At 37.5% G+C, this 16,086-nt stretch overlaps 1 protein-coding gene across 2 annotated transcripts in view; it reads left to right on the top strand.

The window, feature by feature from the left end:
* LOC107600677 (cysteine/serine-rich nuclear protein 3) overlaps nt 1-15,824 on the top strand; it is a 59,453-nt gene extending 43,629 nt beyond the window's left edge. For both annotated transcript variants that reach the window (XM_016292634.1, XM_016292635.1), the window contains 4 exons: nt 7,904-8,104; nt 12,715-12,974; nt 13,059-13,355; nt 13,907-15,824. In XM_016292634.1, coding sequence (XP_016148120.1) covers nt 7,906-8,104; nt 12,715-12,974; nt 13,059-13,355; nt 13,907-15,004 — 1,854 coding nt within the window. In that variant the 5' untranslated portion in view covers nt 7,904-7,905 and the 3' untranslated portion in view covers nt 15,005-15,824. The remainder of the gene's footprint in view (nt 1-7,903; nt 8,105-12,714; nt 12,975-13,058; nt 13,356-13,906) is intronic.
* The last annotated feature ends 262 nt before the right edge of the window (nt 15,825-16,086 follow it).

Below are 16,086 nucleotides of genomic sequence, written 5' to 3'. Positions count from 1 at the left end.
TGTCGTGAAGACGCTGTGTGCTTCGTTGTGAAAGCGAAACTACTTTGTTTGGCCTTCCAAAAGAGGACGATATCGCTTCGTCATGCCTGGAGCTGATCCGTGCTGGTCGCTGAGGAAATACATCAACTTTGCGCTGTCGATCGCCGGATCGGCTTTCACCGTGGACGAAGCGGAGTCCAGCCCGGGGTCGTCACATGTGGTTGCCGCAGGCATCACAGTATGGTAAGGGACGTAACATTTCCGTCACACGCTTGAGGAATTCGGCCAATCACAATGCACTGGATAGCTGGCCAATCACAGCACACCTCGCTTTTTCAGACCGATGAGCTTTGTAAAAATCGACGCGTTTCCGAAAGGCGGGGCATAGAGGAGAAACAATAATGTACAGTATGTGGAAAATAATGTGTTTTTTTAACTTTAAACCGCATAAACACATTTCATTACACCAAATACACAAAATAATGTTCATTTTAGCAGCATCATATGACCCCTTTAATGTATTAACTAACATTAACAATGCATTTATTACAGTATTTATAAATCTTTGTTAATGTTAGTTAATGAACATAGTCATTCATTGTTATAGTTTGTTAATTCACAGTGCATTAACTAATGTTAACAAGTACTGCTTTTAATTTGAATAATGCACTAGTAAATGTTGAAACTAACATTAACTAAGATGAATAAATGCTGTAGAAGTATTGTTCATGCTTAGTTCATGTTAACTAAAGTAGTTAACTAGCGAACCTTATTGTAAAGTGTTACCGTTAATAGTTTTTGTTAATATTTTACATTAGTTTTTATTCTTATATTTTCCATTTTCATTTTAGTTAAATATTTAGTGTGTTTTTTATGTCTATATATTTTTGTTAATTTTTATTTCAGGTTTAATTTTAGTCATTTTATTAAATCAAGTTAAAGTAAATGAAAATGAGAAACGTTTACTTGACAACTAGTTGTAATAAAATAAGTTTTATATATATTTTAGTGTCATAATTTCAGATAATGTTAATTCATTTTTTTGTTTAGTTTTTGTTAACGCCAAGGTCATGGGTTCAATTCCCAGGGAAAGCAAGGAAAATGCGGAAAAATTCCCTGGTGGGAATATTGATCAGAATCAAATAGTTTCAAGAAAACTACTGGGATGCCACCTTAAAGGTAACTCAGAATGTAGCCTTGTAGTGCATACAGTTTTCTGTGGATTAAGTTTCTCCAAAGCTTGAGAGTAGGTGCTTTGAGTGTGTTTGTTGAGAACAGAGCCATGTTCTGGGAGGGAGGGAGGGAGAGGGAGACACATTCCACTGCGCTGCTGTGATTTGGAAGCTCTCCAGCTGCTGTTTTTACCACACACACACACACACACACACACAGGTTTACTTTTGTGAAAAGTGGGGACATCCCATAGGCATAATGGTTTTTATACTGTACAGACCGTATATTCTATCGCCCTACACCAACCCTACCCCTAAACCTACCCCTCACAGGAAACTTTGTGCTATTTCAGATTTTCAATACACTCCATTCTGTGTGATTTATAAGCGTTTTGAAGAGTGGGGACATGGGGTAATGTCCTGAAAAGTCACCTTCTCCTTGTAATACCTATGTCATACCTTTGTCATTATACAAATTTATGTCCTCATTTGTCACAAAAAACGCATACACACACACACACACACACACACACACATACACACACACATACACATACACATACACACACACACATACACAGAGAGAAAAAATAGGCCAAGGCTGGTTTTGCCCAGAGGTTCAGCTGGGCCAAAATGAGCTGGAACAGCGTTCCGGTGTCATGCGAGATTCCATTCTGCAGCAGAATTCTTTGATGCCATGTATTTTATTAATGTATTTTAGTCATATTTCACATAGCATGTTAACTAAAGCTATAAATGATCCAATCAAACATTTCTCGTTTTGTTTTGTTTTTCATCAAATAAACCTGTAAAAAGTATCACGATTTCCACAAAAAATATTAAGCAGCACAACTGTTTTCTAAAGTGAAAGTGAAAGTGACGTGATGTGTAGCCAAGTACGGTGTCCCATACTCTGAATTTGTGCTCTGCATTTAACCCATCCAAATGCACACAGAACAGTGAGTAGTGAACACACACACTATGAACACACACCTGGAGCAGTGGTAATAATAAGTTTCAGCATTGATAATAATAAGAGATAATAATATGAGCACCAAATCAACATATTAGAATAATTTCTGAAGAATCATTTGACACTGAAGACTGGAGCCCCAGCTCACAGGAAATGTTCTCAGAACGTTCTGGCAAGGTTATGAATATGAAAGTTATGCATGTTTCATTTAAAGGTGACATAACCTTTTCCAGGTTTTAAGTGCTATAATCAGTTCCCCGGTTTATATAACCAAGAAAACGTGAAAAAGATTAACCCAGTAACTTTGTTTAGGTAAGCCTTTTTCTGCAAGCGTCTGAGAAAACGAGCGCGTCTGATTTCGCTCCCTTGGTGACGTGGCAAAGGGATCTCATTCTAATATTACCGCCCCTTAATCTGTAAGTTTTCACTCACGGCGCCGTCTTTTTGATTTCGCAAGCGACGGTGTAGCAGTTCTAATGTCACTCGTGTGTTTTTAACGTAAACTTGTGTGTGAATGAGAACTTAGTTTAGTACTCGCATGCTGTGACAGCCGCTTTCTGTGCGTGTGCTTCAGATGTGTGCACTCAGAAAACTGTATATCAGAAGTTTAAACTCGTAAGGTTTAAAACGCATGATTTCAGCACGATAGACATGATACTCAGAACCAAAACAGATGTTTTTAGCAGGTCCGAGCTGTAACGACGCAGCTCTGTTTCATGTCTCATGTAATCGCTCAATCAGTGTTTCAACGGCGGAAAGACAATCAACAAAACAGCTTGTAAATATGGAGGGCGGACAGGGCCAATAGTCACAAAAGTATTACACATTCATTATATTTTTAACCAGTTGTCTTTATTATTTAATGTATGTTTGAATAAATGGTTGATGAAAACGTGTTCATCATCGTCACCATTTAAATGTTTACATTTCAACAACAAACTGAACTATAAATATAGGCTAATTATATCATTAAAAAGTTGATATAAAAACTGATTTACGTGCAAATTAAATGTGTATATGCATCTCTGTTTTTATCTTGATTATCGAGTAAATGTGTAATTATATGATTATTACATATTAAAATTGTATTTTCGTTTCATTGTTTCAGTTTCTGTGTTTCTAATTTTTATAATATGTAGCTGTTATTTTTATTTGTTTGTTTATTGTTTATTTATTTATTTGAGGATGGAGCATCATGTAATCCCCATCAGACTTTATTGTTCCCCTTCCTCCAAAATCGCAGTTGATCAGCAGCTCTGCTGGGCTTCAGTAGTCAGCCAATGGCTCTGTGAGACTTGCCGTGTGAAACAACACATTCCCTCCTTCAGTAATGAGGCTGCCAGCCAGCCTTCCTCTCTCTCTCCAGACTCTGGCGCATTGCTTTATCAGTTGTGTGTGTCTTTTTTCACTCTTCTCATTGCTGGCTCAATTCTAGCTACAGAAATAAGCAGGAGACAGGAGGGAAAAGATACAGTCAGGATGCGCTGCTGCTGCAGGTTTAGGAAATCTGTGTGAAATCTGTCCAATCCAACAGGCTGAACACAACAGGAACAGCTTTATTACATGCAAGAGCAGAAAACTAAATTTTCACATTTTATAAAGACAATGAAAGTGTTGCTTACCTGTGGTTGCTAGGCTCTTGCTATACGTATGCATAGTTGTTTTGAGTGTTTTTAGTTTTGTATGATAATATGCTCAGTCTTTTAATGTGTTGCTATGTGGTTGCTAGTTGTTCAACTTGTATAGTATTTATCTGAAACATGCTAGCAATGTGATGATACTTACCAGCAACTTCATAGCAACATTCTAAGCAACCATCCAAACCAACCTACCAACCACCTGAGTACCCTAGCAACTGCATAACAACACCCTAGCAACCAACCAGGGTACCCAAGCAACCACATAGAAACTCCCTAGCAACCACCCCAAGTACCCTAGCAACCGCATAGCAACATCCTAGAACCCAACCTGGGTACCCTATCAACCACATAGCAACCGCCCCGGGTACCCTAACAACTGCGTAGCAACACACTAGCAACCACTCTGGACACCCTAGTAACCACATGGCAACACGCTAGCTACCACCCAGTGTACCACAGCAACTGCATAGCAGCACTCTAGCAACCAACCCGGGTACTCTAGCAACCACAAATCAACACCTTAGCAACAAACCTGAGTACCATATCAACTGCATCTATCTATTTTAAACTAAAAACTACTTCAAACTGAAAACCTTCAAACTTCTAGATTTTCAAACTTTTTCAAACTTTCTGGTCTGGTTTTCTCAAGCCAACTTCAAAGTATGTCCTAATTAACTTTTTTTATCTAGTTGCTTAATTGTTTTGAGTGTTTATAATACTGTATGTTGCTAAGCTAGTTACTAGGATGTCCTGAATGGTTGCTAGGGAATTGTTATGTGGTTGCTACTTTATTCTAAGTGGTTTTATTGCATTGCTAGGACAAGATGCATTCAAAGCCATTATAAACACACACCTGTGACCAGGGCCGGATTTACCTCTTTTCGTGACATAGGCAAAACAAATTTTTGGACCCCCCTTCCCTATAATATAATAGGCCTAATATTACCACCCAAGCAAACAAAAATATTTCTTAATCAGTGGAAACCGTTACAGTGTTTTCTATCGCAATAAGCGCTTGCGTTCGGTCAATAAAAATCGAATGTAGTTCTTAATTTGTTTGAGAACTGAGAAAGACCGTTCCATATAGGCGCGGCGACGTTGCCACATAATATAATAACCACTTCGGGAGTGCATTATTCCTCTAATTTTTTTAACGACCTGGAGTCACAACCACACATCAAGACACTGTTCAGATGATTCGTTTCAGGACATTTGACATGTTTCCGTCCTGAAATCTTGTGTGTGTGTTGAACTAATTTTTTACGCACCTCATCCCAAACATTCCGTTGCAAATTCCAATAACGCAGTTATTAATGCAGTCTAATGCGGTTATTAGAGAGCGAGAGGGAGTGAGAGAGATTAAGTGCGTGTGAATACCTGCGTCTGTCTATGCGTCTCTCAGCAGTGTTCAGCAGCAGTGTCTATTAATAGCGAATCTTTAAGTTAAACTGCTTCAAGAACCTCGCTACTGTGAAATGTCGTAGCTTTTCAGCTGCGAAACTATTTCATTGATAAATTCGCGGGGCAGCGCTGACAAGAAATTTCTGTTCGCGTCTCCGCGTGTCTGCACTGTGTGTGCGTCTGTGAGAGAGACTGGGAGCAAGAAAGCGTGATTTCCGTAGCCTACATAAAAAAGGTTGAAGACATGGAAATAGTTTGCCATTTTTTACCCTATTTGTTTGTTATATTTATTTGCTCAATGTCTTCTGGGGTTTTGGTTCTTTTACTGTTGTAGATGTTCCATAGTATAACAAAAATATTATATATCTCTTCATTGTGTTTGGACCCCCAACACATGGACACTTTACTATCCCATGAGGCCACGGGAGAGGATTTATGAATGGAAGTGAAGTGACACAACTGACACAAATAGGTCATGTGACACGTCCGGATTTAATTCATACTTCCCATATTCATAATGTATAGAACATACTTTTTTTAACGGTCGTGGAGTAAATTTAAATTCAAATGTAGTACCTACTCAGAAAGTATGCGATTTCGGACACACCATCTATGTTAATGTGCCACGTTGCTTGGCAACGGTAAATGTCCTTCAGGTAGGCTAATTTTAATTTAAAGGTGTGTAATATTGTAATATTGACAGGTAGTGGTTGAAATAGTCACAATAGTGAACTGCAGTCTAAATTCAAAATATTGCAGAGAGACGTTTCTCCTGCCCCTCCTCCTCAGACTCGATGCTCACACGGGTTGCCAGATTGAGGACACGCAACAGGAACAAATGCAGTTGTCAATGGAAGGTGATGAATCCACGTTTTAATATTCCCCTGGTCATAGTGCTTTTTAGTTGGATGCTGAGGCTTTTTGGGTCAAGTAGAATCTGCAATCTCAGACCCAGTTTGTTTGCTGGCTTCCAAGGCTGCAATACACTGTGTTTTCCACCAACTGGAAAATTGGCATTGGGCATTGGTATTCTAATGCTTTAGTACAGTCAAAAAAATGACATACAGCACCTTTAATTTTCTCCTGGGTACTTCACTTCATTGTGAAAACGAGATTTTTTTGTTTTTATTTTGTTCTGAAGATTCCACTTATCTTTACAACCGTCTACCGAACATTTCTTTCTGAGCAGCATTGAGCCTTTGAGTCTGATTTCATGTTATTTTCAGTCATGCTGTGTCCTTGTACTTTGATTAATAAATTCCTGAAGCTGAGGTAGCCGCTTTATGAGTGCAACTCTGAAAACTCATCTCAAGTTTCCCATTTGTTTTCTTTCCTGAAGACACTCAATCAGACACAGACAAAATGGACTTCCTGGAAGATTGAAGTAGAATTCACTTAGTAGTTTTGTTTCTCCCTCTGCTTCCATCTGGGGTCCTGTGAGGCCTGGTGATCAATGGCAGCGAGGAGGAGGACAGGAAAGGAGAGGAGGATGTGTGCTTTAACGCTTATCACTAATTGAGTGCTTTGAGGATCGCAGCGAACATAAGCTTGATATTGAGCAACAACAGCTGACCACTTCTTCAGTGGCTGGGTTCTCAAAGTATATTTTCCCCATTTATTTTCTCCATAAGGATCTCAAACCAGCTCTGAGACGAATTACATTATAGAGTTTTATTGGAAGCAAAAAGTGTTTGAAAACACCAAAAAGTCTTTCATGTGGGAATCTTCCTACTGTGAAGCATAGCAAATGATGGAATTGAGTCAGAAATTTGACTTATATTTGAATTTTATATTTGAAATACACTTAAATGTGTATATATATATATATATATAACATATATGTATATATATATATATATATATATATATATATATATATATATATATATATATATATATACTGTATATATAATAATTGACTATAATGGGTATAAAATATATTTTGTAATTTTATTTTATTTATTAATTTAAAATTACATTAAAACCAAAGTTTTACCCATTGTCAGCAATAAGTTATTAATCATTTAAAATGTAATAAAATTAAGTATTATCAATTTTTATTTTATATATTTTAATAAGTACAGGTCATAATAAGTGTTATTTCATTTTTACATAAATATATCTGTTATGCTGAATGACGATGGATCAGTATTTCACCCATATCATTGACATTTTATTTTCACAAAAGTTATTTGAAACATTAAAATAGACACTTTACTTGCATTTAATATGCTTTCTATGTATATAAAATCACTTTTGTAAATTGAATTTGATGCGGACACCAAAATGGGACAGCTCGTCTTTGACCCACATATATTTGTATATATCTGAATATTTTGCATATATACACAGTACAATTTTTTTTGTTTTTTTTTTTACAGTAAATAAATAAAATATTATAAAATGTAAATATAGGAGAATTTGGGGAGACTTGATTATGTCATTTGTCAGTTGCATGGTTTATGGAACTGTAAAGTTATTTACAATGTCATGGTAACAGCGACTTGATCAGTGATTCTGATTGGTTGATCTCTTTCCAGGATTATTAGTAAATACAATTTTCTAGAAATGTAAATTGAATTCACACTGACTTGTGGCTTCTCCAGAAGCACGTATCATCCAAATGCACTTATTACTGAAATAATGTGTCATTGAAATGTTACAAATCTATTTGTCTGTGGAGAAAATGAATGTGATTTTTACTTGCACTCTATTAACACACTCTCTGTCTCGTGCAGCCATGAGTGGAATTCTGAAGAGGAAGTTTGAGGAGGTGGAGGGGGCGTCGCCCTGCTCCTCACTGAGGGAGTCTGAGGAGGAGGAGATATCCAGCACTGAGAGCGGAGACAGCAGCGACAGCGTCAACCCATCAGCATCACACTTCAGCCATTCTTCATCAGCATCCTCCTCATCATCAACACACGCACTGCAGCGGACAAGTGAGACAGAGAACTACAGTTTTATCAAATGCTTTTAGGTGAAATATTCAGAAAGCTGTGACGTTTCAACATTACAACTTTACATAACAGGGTTTCTGCAGGTTTGATGAAGGTAAATGTAAGACTTTTTAAAGAAAATTTAAGGACAATATTAAATGGAACACAATATGTAAATATGGTCTATAAATTGCTAAAATGACATAAGAAGTCTTGTTTAATTGATCAAAATTAAGTGAGTTTAAGATTAAAACCAGAACAAATATCTGCCAACTTTTCAAGACTTCACTTTACATTTGCATGCAAAATTTAATGCCACAACTTCATGAATGTAAGATGTTCTGCTCTGATTTAAGACCTTTCAAAGGCTTTTTGAAAAGACCCTGAATAAAGAGAAAAGTAGCCTGCACTATAATTTTTTAAAAGTTGTAAATAAAATTTAAGATTATTGGAGTATGTTTTTCAAGAAAATACTATTTCCGTTTTTCTAATTCAAAATTTCACATTTAATTCAGTGTGTTACTTAAGGAAACTTGTTTCTGCCACAGGATAAAAAAAAAGAGTAATTGGGACTTTTTATCTCAAAATTCTGAATTTGTCTCACGGTTCTTTTTTTTAATAGTATATAAAACTATAAACTCCAAGAAAAGTCAGAATTTTGTTATAAAAAGCTGCAATTACCAATTACAACAAAAAAAAGAACTGTGTTGTAAACTCAGAATTGCGAAAATAAAAAGAGTTTATCGCACAATTTAGAATTTTTATCTTAGAATTGAGTTTATATTTTGTATTTTATAAAGCGAAAAGCTGCCAGGTCATGACACTAATGAGAGTTAATGCATAACATTTCTCTGATGTTTAAGTAGTAGTTTACCTAAAAATGTGTAATTTTGTTATTATTTACTCACCATCATATAGTCCCAAAAACATATTCTCTTATTTTTTCTGTTGCAAACATTTGAAAGAATCACACCATATTCCAACATTCCATTCCACATATGACAAGTTTAAAAAAATATATAACATAGAAGTAAAAATTTTATTTTTGGTTAACTGTTCCTTTAAAACTAACGACAACTGGCACAAACTTGTTGTGTCATTGCTTTAAAGCACTGAGTTGTGGGTATATGAGGAAGAAGATGGAAAATACCTTTTCCCAGAGAATGTCCCCAGGGAAAACACTAGCTCGAAATTGGTAGCAGAAAAGAGAAAATGGCCCTTTGAAAGGAAAATTCATCACTGAGATTTGATATTGATCGTCATCACGCTTGTCTGAAGGGGGCTTGAGAAAATATCCACCCTCGCAATAAATGTAAAACTTCTGGCCTCATGCCGCTAACCATTAAGTAGCTGAAGCACATGAGCCGGCATTTGACGTCATAATAAGTGGAGGAGCAGAAAAGCATCAGTCATCATTTCTAGAAAGATGCAGTATTTGGGAAGCTGCTGTAAAACAACCTCATTTTTTGTCAGCAGCTTCTAAAATAAATACAGATGAATAAAGGCCCAATAAAGCGAGGGGTTGATTTAAGGAGGGCAGGTTTCTCCTCCATGTCAGTCATTCCTGATGCTCTTCAGCTCTAGTTCTCCATCACCTCTCCGAGCTCTTTAATGTTTTGTGATGCTCATTCACTTTGATTCCGTCATTAAAAATAATTCAAAGTTTATGTGCACCAGATGTCTGCGGATGACCCACGGTGCACCGATTCCCAGAGGACGTCTGTTTCCTCCTTTAGAAAGCGCTGCTCTTTCAGCTCAGCTGCAGAGAGAGGTTACGTCTACATTAAGATGTGAAATGTATCTTATAATCACAAATTACTGTCATTCAGATCAACCTGCTGAGCTGGATTCCTAGAACTATTTTCAGCAAAGTAAACATGATGAATAGCCAGTGACTGTTAGATGCAAACCCTGTGGCGCATCTGAGGGTATTACGCATGGTATGATAATGATTGCCATATTCATATATCTAGGCAAGCACATGATACTGTAATCCGTTCAAAAGTTTGGGGTCGGTAAGATTATTTTAATGATTTTTAAAGAAGTCTCTTATGCTCATCAAGGGTACATTTATGTAAAAATAATACGGATAAAACATTATCATTAAAATATTAAAATAACGGCTTTCTATAACTGTTTTCAGCATCATTCAGTGTCACACGATCCTTCAGAAATCATTCTAAGATGCTGATTTGCTGCTCAAGAACCATTTCTTATTATCATCAATGTGGAAAACAGTTGTGCTGGCTCATATTTTTGTGGAAACTGTGATACATTTTTTTTAGGATGCTATAGGATATTCTATAGGATAAATATAAAGCGCTTATTCGAAATAGAAATATTTGATAACATTATAAATGTCTTTAGTGTCACTTTTGATCAATTTAATGCATCCTTGGTGAATAAAAAGTAAAAAAGAAAATCTTACTTACACCAAACATTTGAACAGTAGTGTACTTTAAACAATATCATGGTATTACCAGAGTACATGTTTAGAACACCATTGTATTTCTGATTGAATTGCACAAAACCGGTCAAGAACACGTCCAGGGCTGATTTCACACCTTATTTGAAAGATAAAAAGTAAGAAATTATATTTTGCATATAAACTGAAGCCTCTTTTTTTTTTTGCATTGAGACATTGTTTTCATAAAGTTACTTACTGTAATTACAGTAATGATAATAACTCATGAGAATAATGAAAATTACAAATGAAAATTCGAAAGCAAAACATTTAGATGCATTGCAGTAATGATAATTTGGAAAATCAACTTAATTGCCATGAAAATAATGCCACAGTGCCATTGTCAATGCCATTGTAAAACCGAAAAATCCATTTATTTATGCAGAATAAATTGTATTATTTTTCCCACTTTCATTTTAGGAGTGAAATTTATGTTTCTGCCACAGAATAAAATATAATATAATATATACATATATATGTATGTATGTATGTATGTATATATATATATATATACACCACATTTTTTCTCACAATTCAGACTTTTTTCTCAGAATTCTGAGTTTATATCTTACAATTTTGACTTTTTTGGAATTCTGAACTAACATTTAATTTTTTCTTTGAATTCTGGGTTTCTTACAATTCTGACTTTTTTTCTTGGAATTAGGTGTCTAAAAAAAAAAAAAAAGTCAGAATTGTGAGATAAAAAGTCACAATTTCCTTGGCAGAAATAAACGTATTTTTTATTATTATTTTTTTTTTTTTTGACATTCACCTTTCCATAGTACATGTCCAAAGAAAAAAAAAAAGTCTTAAACAAGATGCAAATCACTCATGTAAAATTTAAATGGCTTTTCACAGCCAATCACACCACCTATATCTTCTTTAACGCAGAGCCCCCTGCATTTCTAAACCTCTGTTTGCAGTAGAGTGGCTGTGCTTCAGTTCTGCTGGAATTCCTGAGTCAGACTGGGTTACGCGCAGTGCACACATTCATGTGTGTGTGTAATGTATTCTGCTGGTGGTTCTGGGCGGGGGACCGGCATCAGCAGATGGTTCTTATTTGTCCTGTTTGTGTCAGACATGAAGGGAGCTGTGGGAGAGAGTATCAGGGAAACTCCACTCTTGTGGAGGCCAAAACTGGGGATATTTATACAAGGTATATTTACCATCCCCCTTTAAATAGCCAAACAATAGGAGCCGGAGGCATGCAGAGAACTGAAGGAACCACTAGAGGCACACTGAGGCTTACTAGTACAGCTGTGATATAGCTTACAAATAATGAAGATTGAGCAACACATCAGCATATTAGAATGATTTCTGAAGGATCATGTGACACTGAAGACTGGAGTAATGATGCTGAAAATTCCGCTTATATATATATATTCAAATAGAAAACAGTTACTTGTAACAATATTTTAAAATGTAACTTTTTTTATTGTATTTTTGATCAAATTAATGCAGCCTTGGTGAACATATGAGACTTCTTGGCAACAAACAGTCATTGTTCCCAATCAAAAAACCAGGGGGGAAAAACCCAGCAGGGAATCTAGTTAAAAATAATCTTATACACCAATATAATACCTAATAATAAGCAATATTTATTTTGACCAAAAATACTTTAAAGCAAGTAAAACAATGTGAATGAACGGTTAAATCAGAATGATTTTGAATAAATTAGTTTAAATCTGAAAGTACAGGTTTGTGGAAAGAATCAAACTTCTGAACAATCTCAGTTAGGAAGTTTAAATCAAAGCTGCTATATACTGAATATGCATTCTTGTAGCTCAAACATGAGCATGGTGCTAGCAACGTCAAGGTCATGGGTTCAATTCCCAGGGAATGCATGAACTGATAATGTAAACCATGAATGCAAAAGTTGCTTTGGATGAAAAAGCATCAACCAAATGCATAAATATACATGTAATGTAAATGCATGCATTTAATATAAATAAATCATTGTGAAATTCACAATATCAGTAATTTTATATCAAATCAAATATATTTTAAATATTTAATGCATCACTCAGCCCTATTTCCTAGTCCACAAATCAACTCAGACATACTGTGCTGTTACCGGAAAGATGCATATCAGTGTCCTTCAAATTGAATAACCAAATTGTAATTTTATTTACCTTTATTGTCTTTATAGCATCCTCGATACTGAAGCGGGAGAAGCGGATGAGGACGAGGAGGGTGCACTTTGAGAAGGTGACTGTGTATTACTTCAGCCGGAGGCAGGGATTCACCAGCGTGCCCAGTCAGGGTGGCAGTACGCTGGGCATGTCCAGCAGACACAGCTGCGTGCGGCAGTATACGCTGGGAGAGTTCGCCATGGAGCAGGAGAAAATCCACAGAGACATGCTCCGAGACCACTTGAAAGAGGAGAAACTCAACTCTATTCGTCTGCGGGTATGCAAATGATTCAGATACTTTTGTTATGCATATATTGCTGTGCATATGTCTTTAATATCTCACCTTTTGTATCGTCCTCAGTTGACAAAGAACGGCTCGGTGGAGTCCGAGGAGGCCAATGCTCTCACGCTGGACGACATCTCTGATGATGACCTGGACATTGATAACACAGAGGTGGATGAATACTTTTTCCTTCAGCCATTGACCACTAGGAAGCGGCGCGTTCTACTGCGCTCATCCGGGGTCAAGAAGCTCGATGTGGAGGAGAAACATGAGCTACGAGCCATCAGGGTGTCCAGGGAAGACTGTGGCTGTGACTGCAGACTCTTCTGTGACCCAGAGACCTGCACATGCAGCCTCGCTGGCATCAAGTGTCAGGTATGATCAGCAAACACACACATTACACACAAAACATGGTATCATTGCTGAGAAATTCTAGGTCTAGTTAATTATTTATATAATAATTCATAATTTAATCAATTCATATTTCAGGTCAGTCTCACAAAAATACAACTGGGTCACTTTTCACCTAAAAAAAACAATAATTTTGATTAATTAAATAAAAATGTGTATTATTTTAGGTAATAGCATGCTCAAATTATTTTTATGACCAATTTAAAAAATGCACTGACATTTAAATTTTTACAATGTAAGTATTTTTACATTTACTACTAGTAGTAAAGCAAACCCTGTCAAGGAAATTTAACATGGCAGACTAACAAGCAAAAATTATTAAGATGTCCAGAGATAACGTTTAATGGAGGTATGCCTGATAGAACTGATTAGATCCGACTGATACAGCTGGTAAAATTTTACACAGTGCATCAGGCCTTCAGAAGAGAGAGGAGCTTTATTTAGATAATTCCTGCTGCGTGTAATTCAAACCATCTTAAACTGGCCTGTGCTCAAGTGTTCTTGGATGTCCACAGGTAGACCGTATGTCATTCCCATGTGGCTGCACAAAAGAGGGCTGCAGCAACGCAGCCGGCAGGATCGAGTTTAACCCCATCCGAGTTCGGACTCACTTCCTGCACACCATCATGAAGCTGGAACTCGAGAAGAGTCGCGAGCAGCAGCAGAATTCCGGCACCATCGCACCGACCGGCAACGGTTTCCACGGCGACCCGAACAGTCACTGCAGCCCCCTGGCGACGGGCCAGCATGCGCTGGAATACACGATCCCGGATACAGTGCCGCAAACCACCATCATGCATCTGCAGGCCGGCGACGACATGGACGACACCTTGGAAGACGAGGAGGAAGAAGACGACGAGGATGAGGAAGATGAGGAAGAGGACGAAGACGACGAAGAAGACGAGGACGAGAGCAGCAGTCTGTGCAGTCTATCCGACTCCAGCACACAGAGTTTGGCAAACAGCGACTCTGAGGAGGAAGACGACAATGAGGACGAAGACAAGACAGAAGAGTTTGACACGGGATTGGCCAATAGCGAAGTGGCTCTGCCCCCTTCCGTGATGTGTTACTCTGAGAATACGGTCGCGTCAGACAACCAAACGAACGGCAACTCCTACTTCATCAACTCCACCACGGAGTACTACCCAATAGAAAACGCTACTCCGCCCGCACTTTTAGCCTCCGCCAACCAATCTAGTGAGCCCTATGTAGGGGACACAGCGTCCTATCAAGACAGGGTTAATGACTCCAGTAGGGTCATGTCTCAGGGTCCTTACAATGTGACCGCTGACCAATACACGGACTACTCCCAGCAGCCCGAGCAGCCATATGCCAATAACCACTTGGCTGTGATTGGCTGTTGCGCCTCACAGCCAGATAAAAGTGTCCAGTCCAAAGGGACCTTCCTCAGCCAATCAGGAGAGCTGAGCCAGATGGAATTCCAAAACTATATGAACAACAATACACAGGATACAAGTTACAATGCCAACGGGAACTGTTACTTAGCTGAACAGCCAAAGGAGATGTCTCACAATCTGCCCGAAGTTTCGCTAGCGGACAACATGAAAGGACCTACTTTACTGGATGCTTTTGCTGAGCCCACTCCAGTTTAGATTCAGAAAGCAGAAAGAGTATAAAAGCAGCTTTCGATTCTGCACATCAACCTTTAGTTTTCCTGTTTAACGTTTGGCGGATCCAAAAATATGTATTTTTACTGAACTTTACTGAACAAAAACGATTTAAACTGCAAAATCAGAGTGTATAAGCTTTAGGTTGGAAACACTCTACGCAAGTACGTGAACGCAAATGCTTCGAGCTACGCGTGCTTGATTTCAATAACGCAATGGGTCTTATTCACTAATAATTGCGTGGATTATTGCATTTGTACGTACATGAGAATTTGAGAAATTTCTGCTTGTGTCGACGTGCATTCTCAACCTCAACTGAAATTACTCATTTGAATGAAACACACCCAAGCTATCTGCATATAAGGATTTTTCGCACATTTTTCTTTCACAGCCTTTTATCACTTTTAGCCAGAGCCGTCCATAACGGGGAGAAAAGTGGCGGCAATTCATCTTAACATTATTATAACACGATTCATTTCATCTTAACATGATTATAACATGATTCATTTCATCTTAACATGATTATAAGGCCAGCAGTATGTGATTTTTCCATACGTGGTTTCAGTTGTTCCAATTTTTTCCCCCGTAAATTTACATAAAATTTTAGGACGAAAGTTCTTGATTTGGTCATGATACAATCGTACGCAGATTTCAAGGATGAATTAATGCGTGCACGTGCTTAGTGATAAATTAGACCCATTGTTTTTAAATCAACAGACATTAGTAGGTATTCTAGCACCCCCCTGAGGTTTATTACTGCTAGAGCAAGAACTTAAAGGGATAGTCCACCTAAAAATGAAACTCGGTCGTGATTTACTCACCCTCATGTCATTCCAAACGCTTTGGAGAGCAAAAAAAGGTATTTTAAAATATAAAAAATCTGGGGTTTGTCCATAAAATGAAGGTAAATGGGGTTTAATGTTGCTTGGAGTCCTACGTTGCTCACACTAACTTCTTTTATGTTCTGCAGAAGAGAGAAAGTTTGGAAAGACATGAGGGTGAGTAAACAGCAGAATCTTCGTTTTTGGGTGAACTTTAGGTTCGCGCTTGCAAGCATCGGCCAAGCG

This window comes from Sinocyclocheilus grahami, unplaced genomic scaffold (genome assembly GCF_001515645.1).
Source record: "Sinocyclocheilus grahami isolate Dianchi unplaced genomic scaffold, SAMN03320097.WGS_v1.1 scaffold289.1, whole genome shotgun sequence".
Lineage (NCBI taxonomy): Eukaryota > Metazoa > Chordata > Actinopteri > Cypriniformes > Cyprinidae > Sinocyclocheilus > Sinocyclocheilus grahami.
The sequence above is the reverse complement of the archived record's forward strand: the minus strand, read 5'-3'. Positions and strand labels throughout refer to the sequence as shown.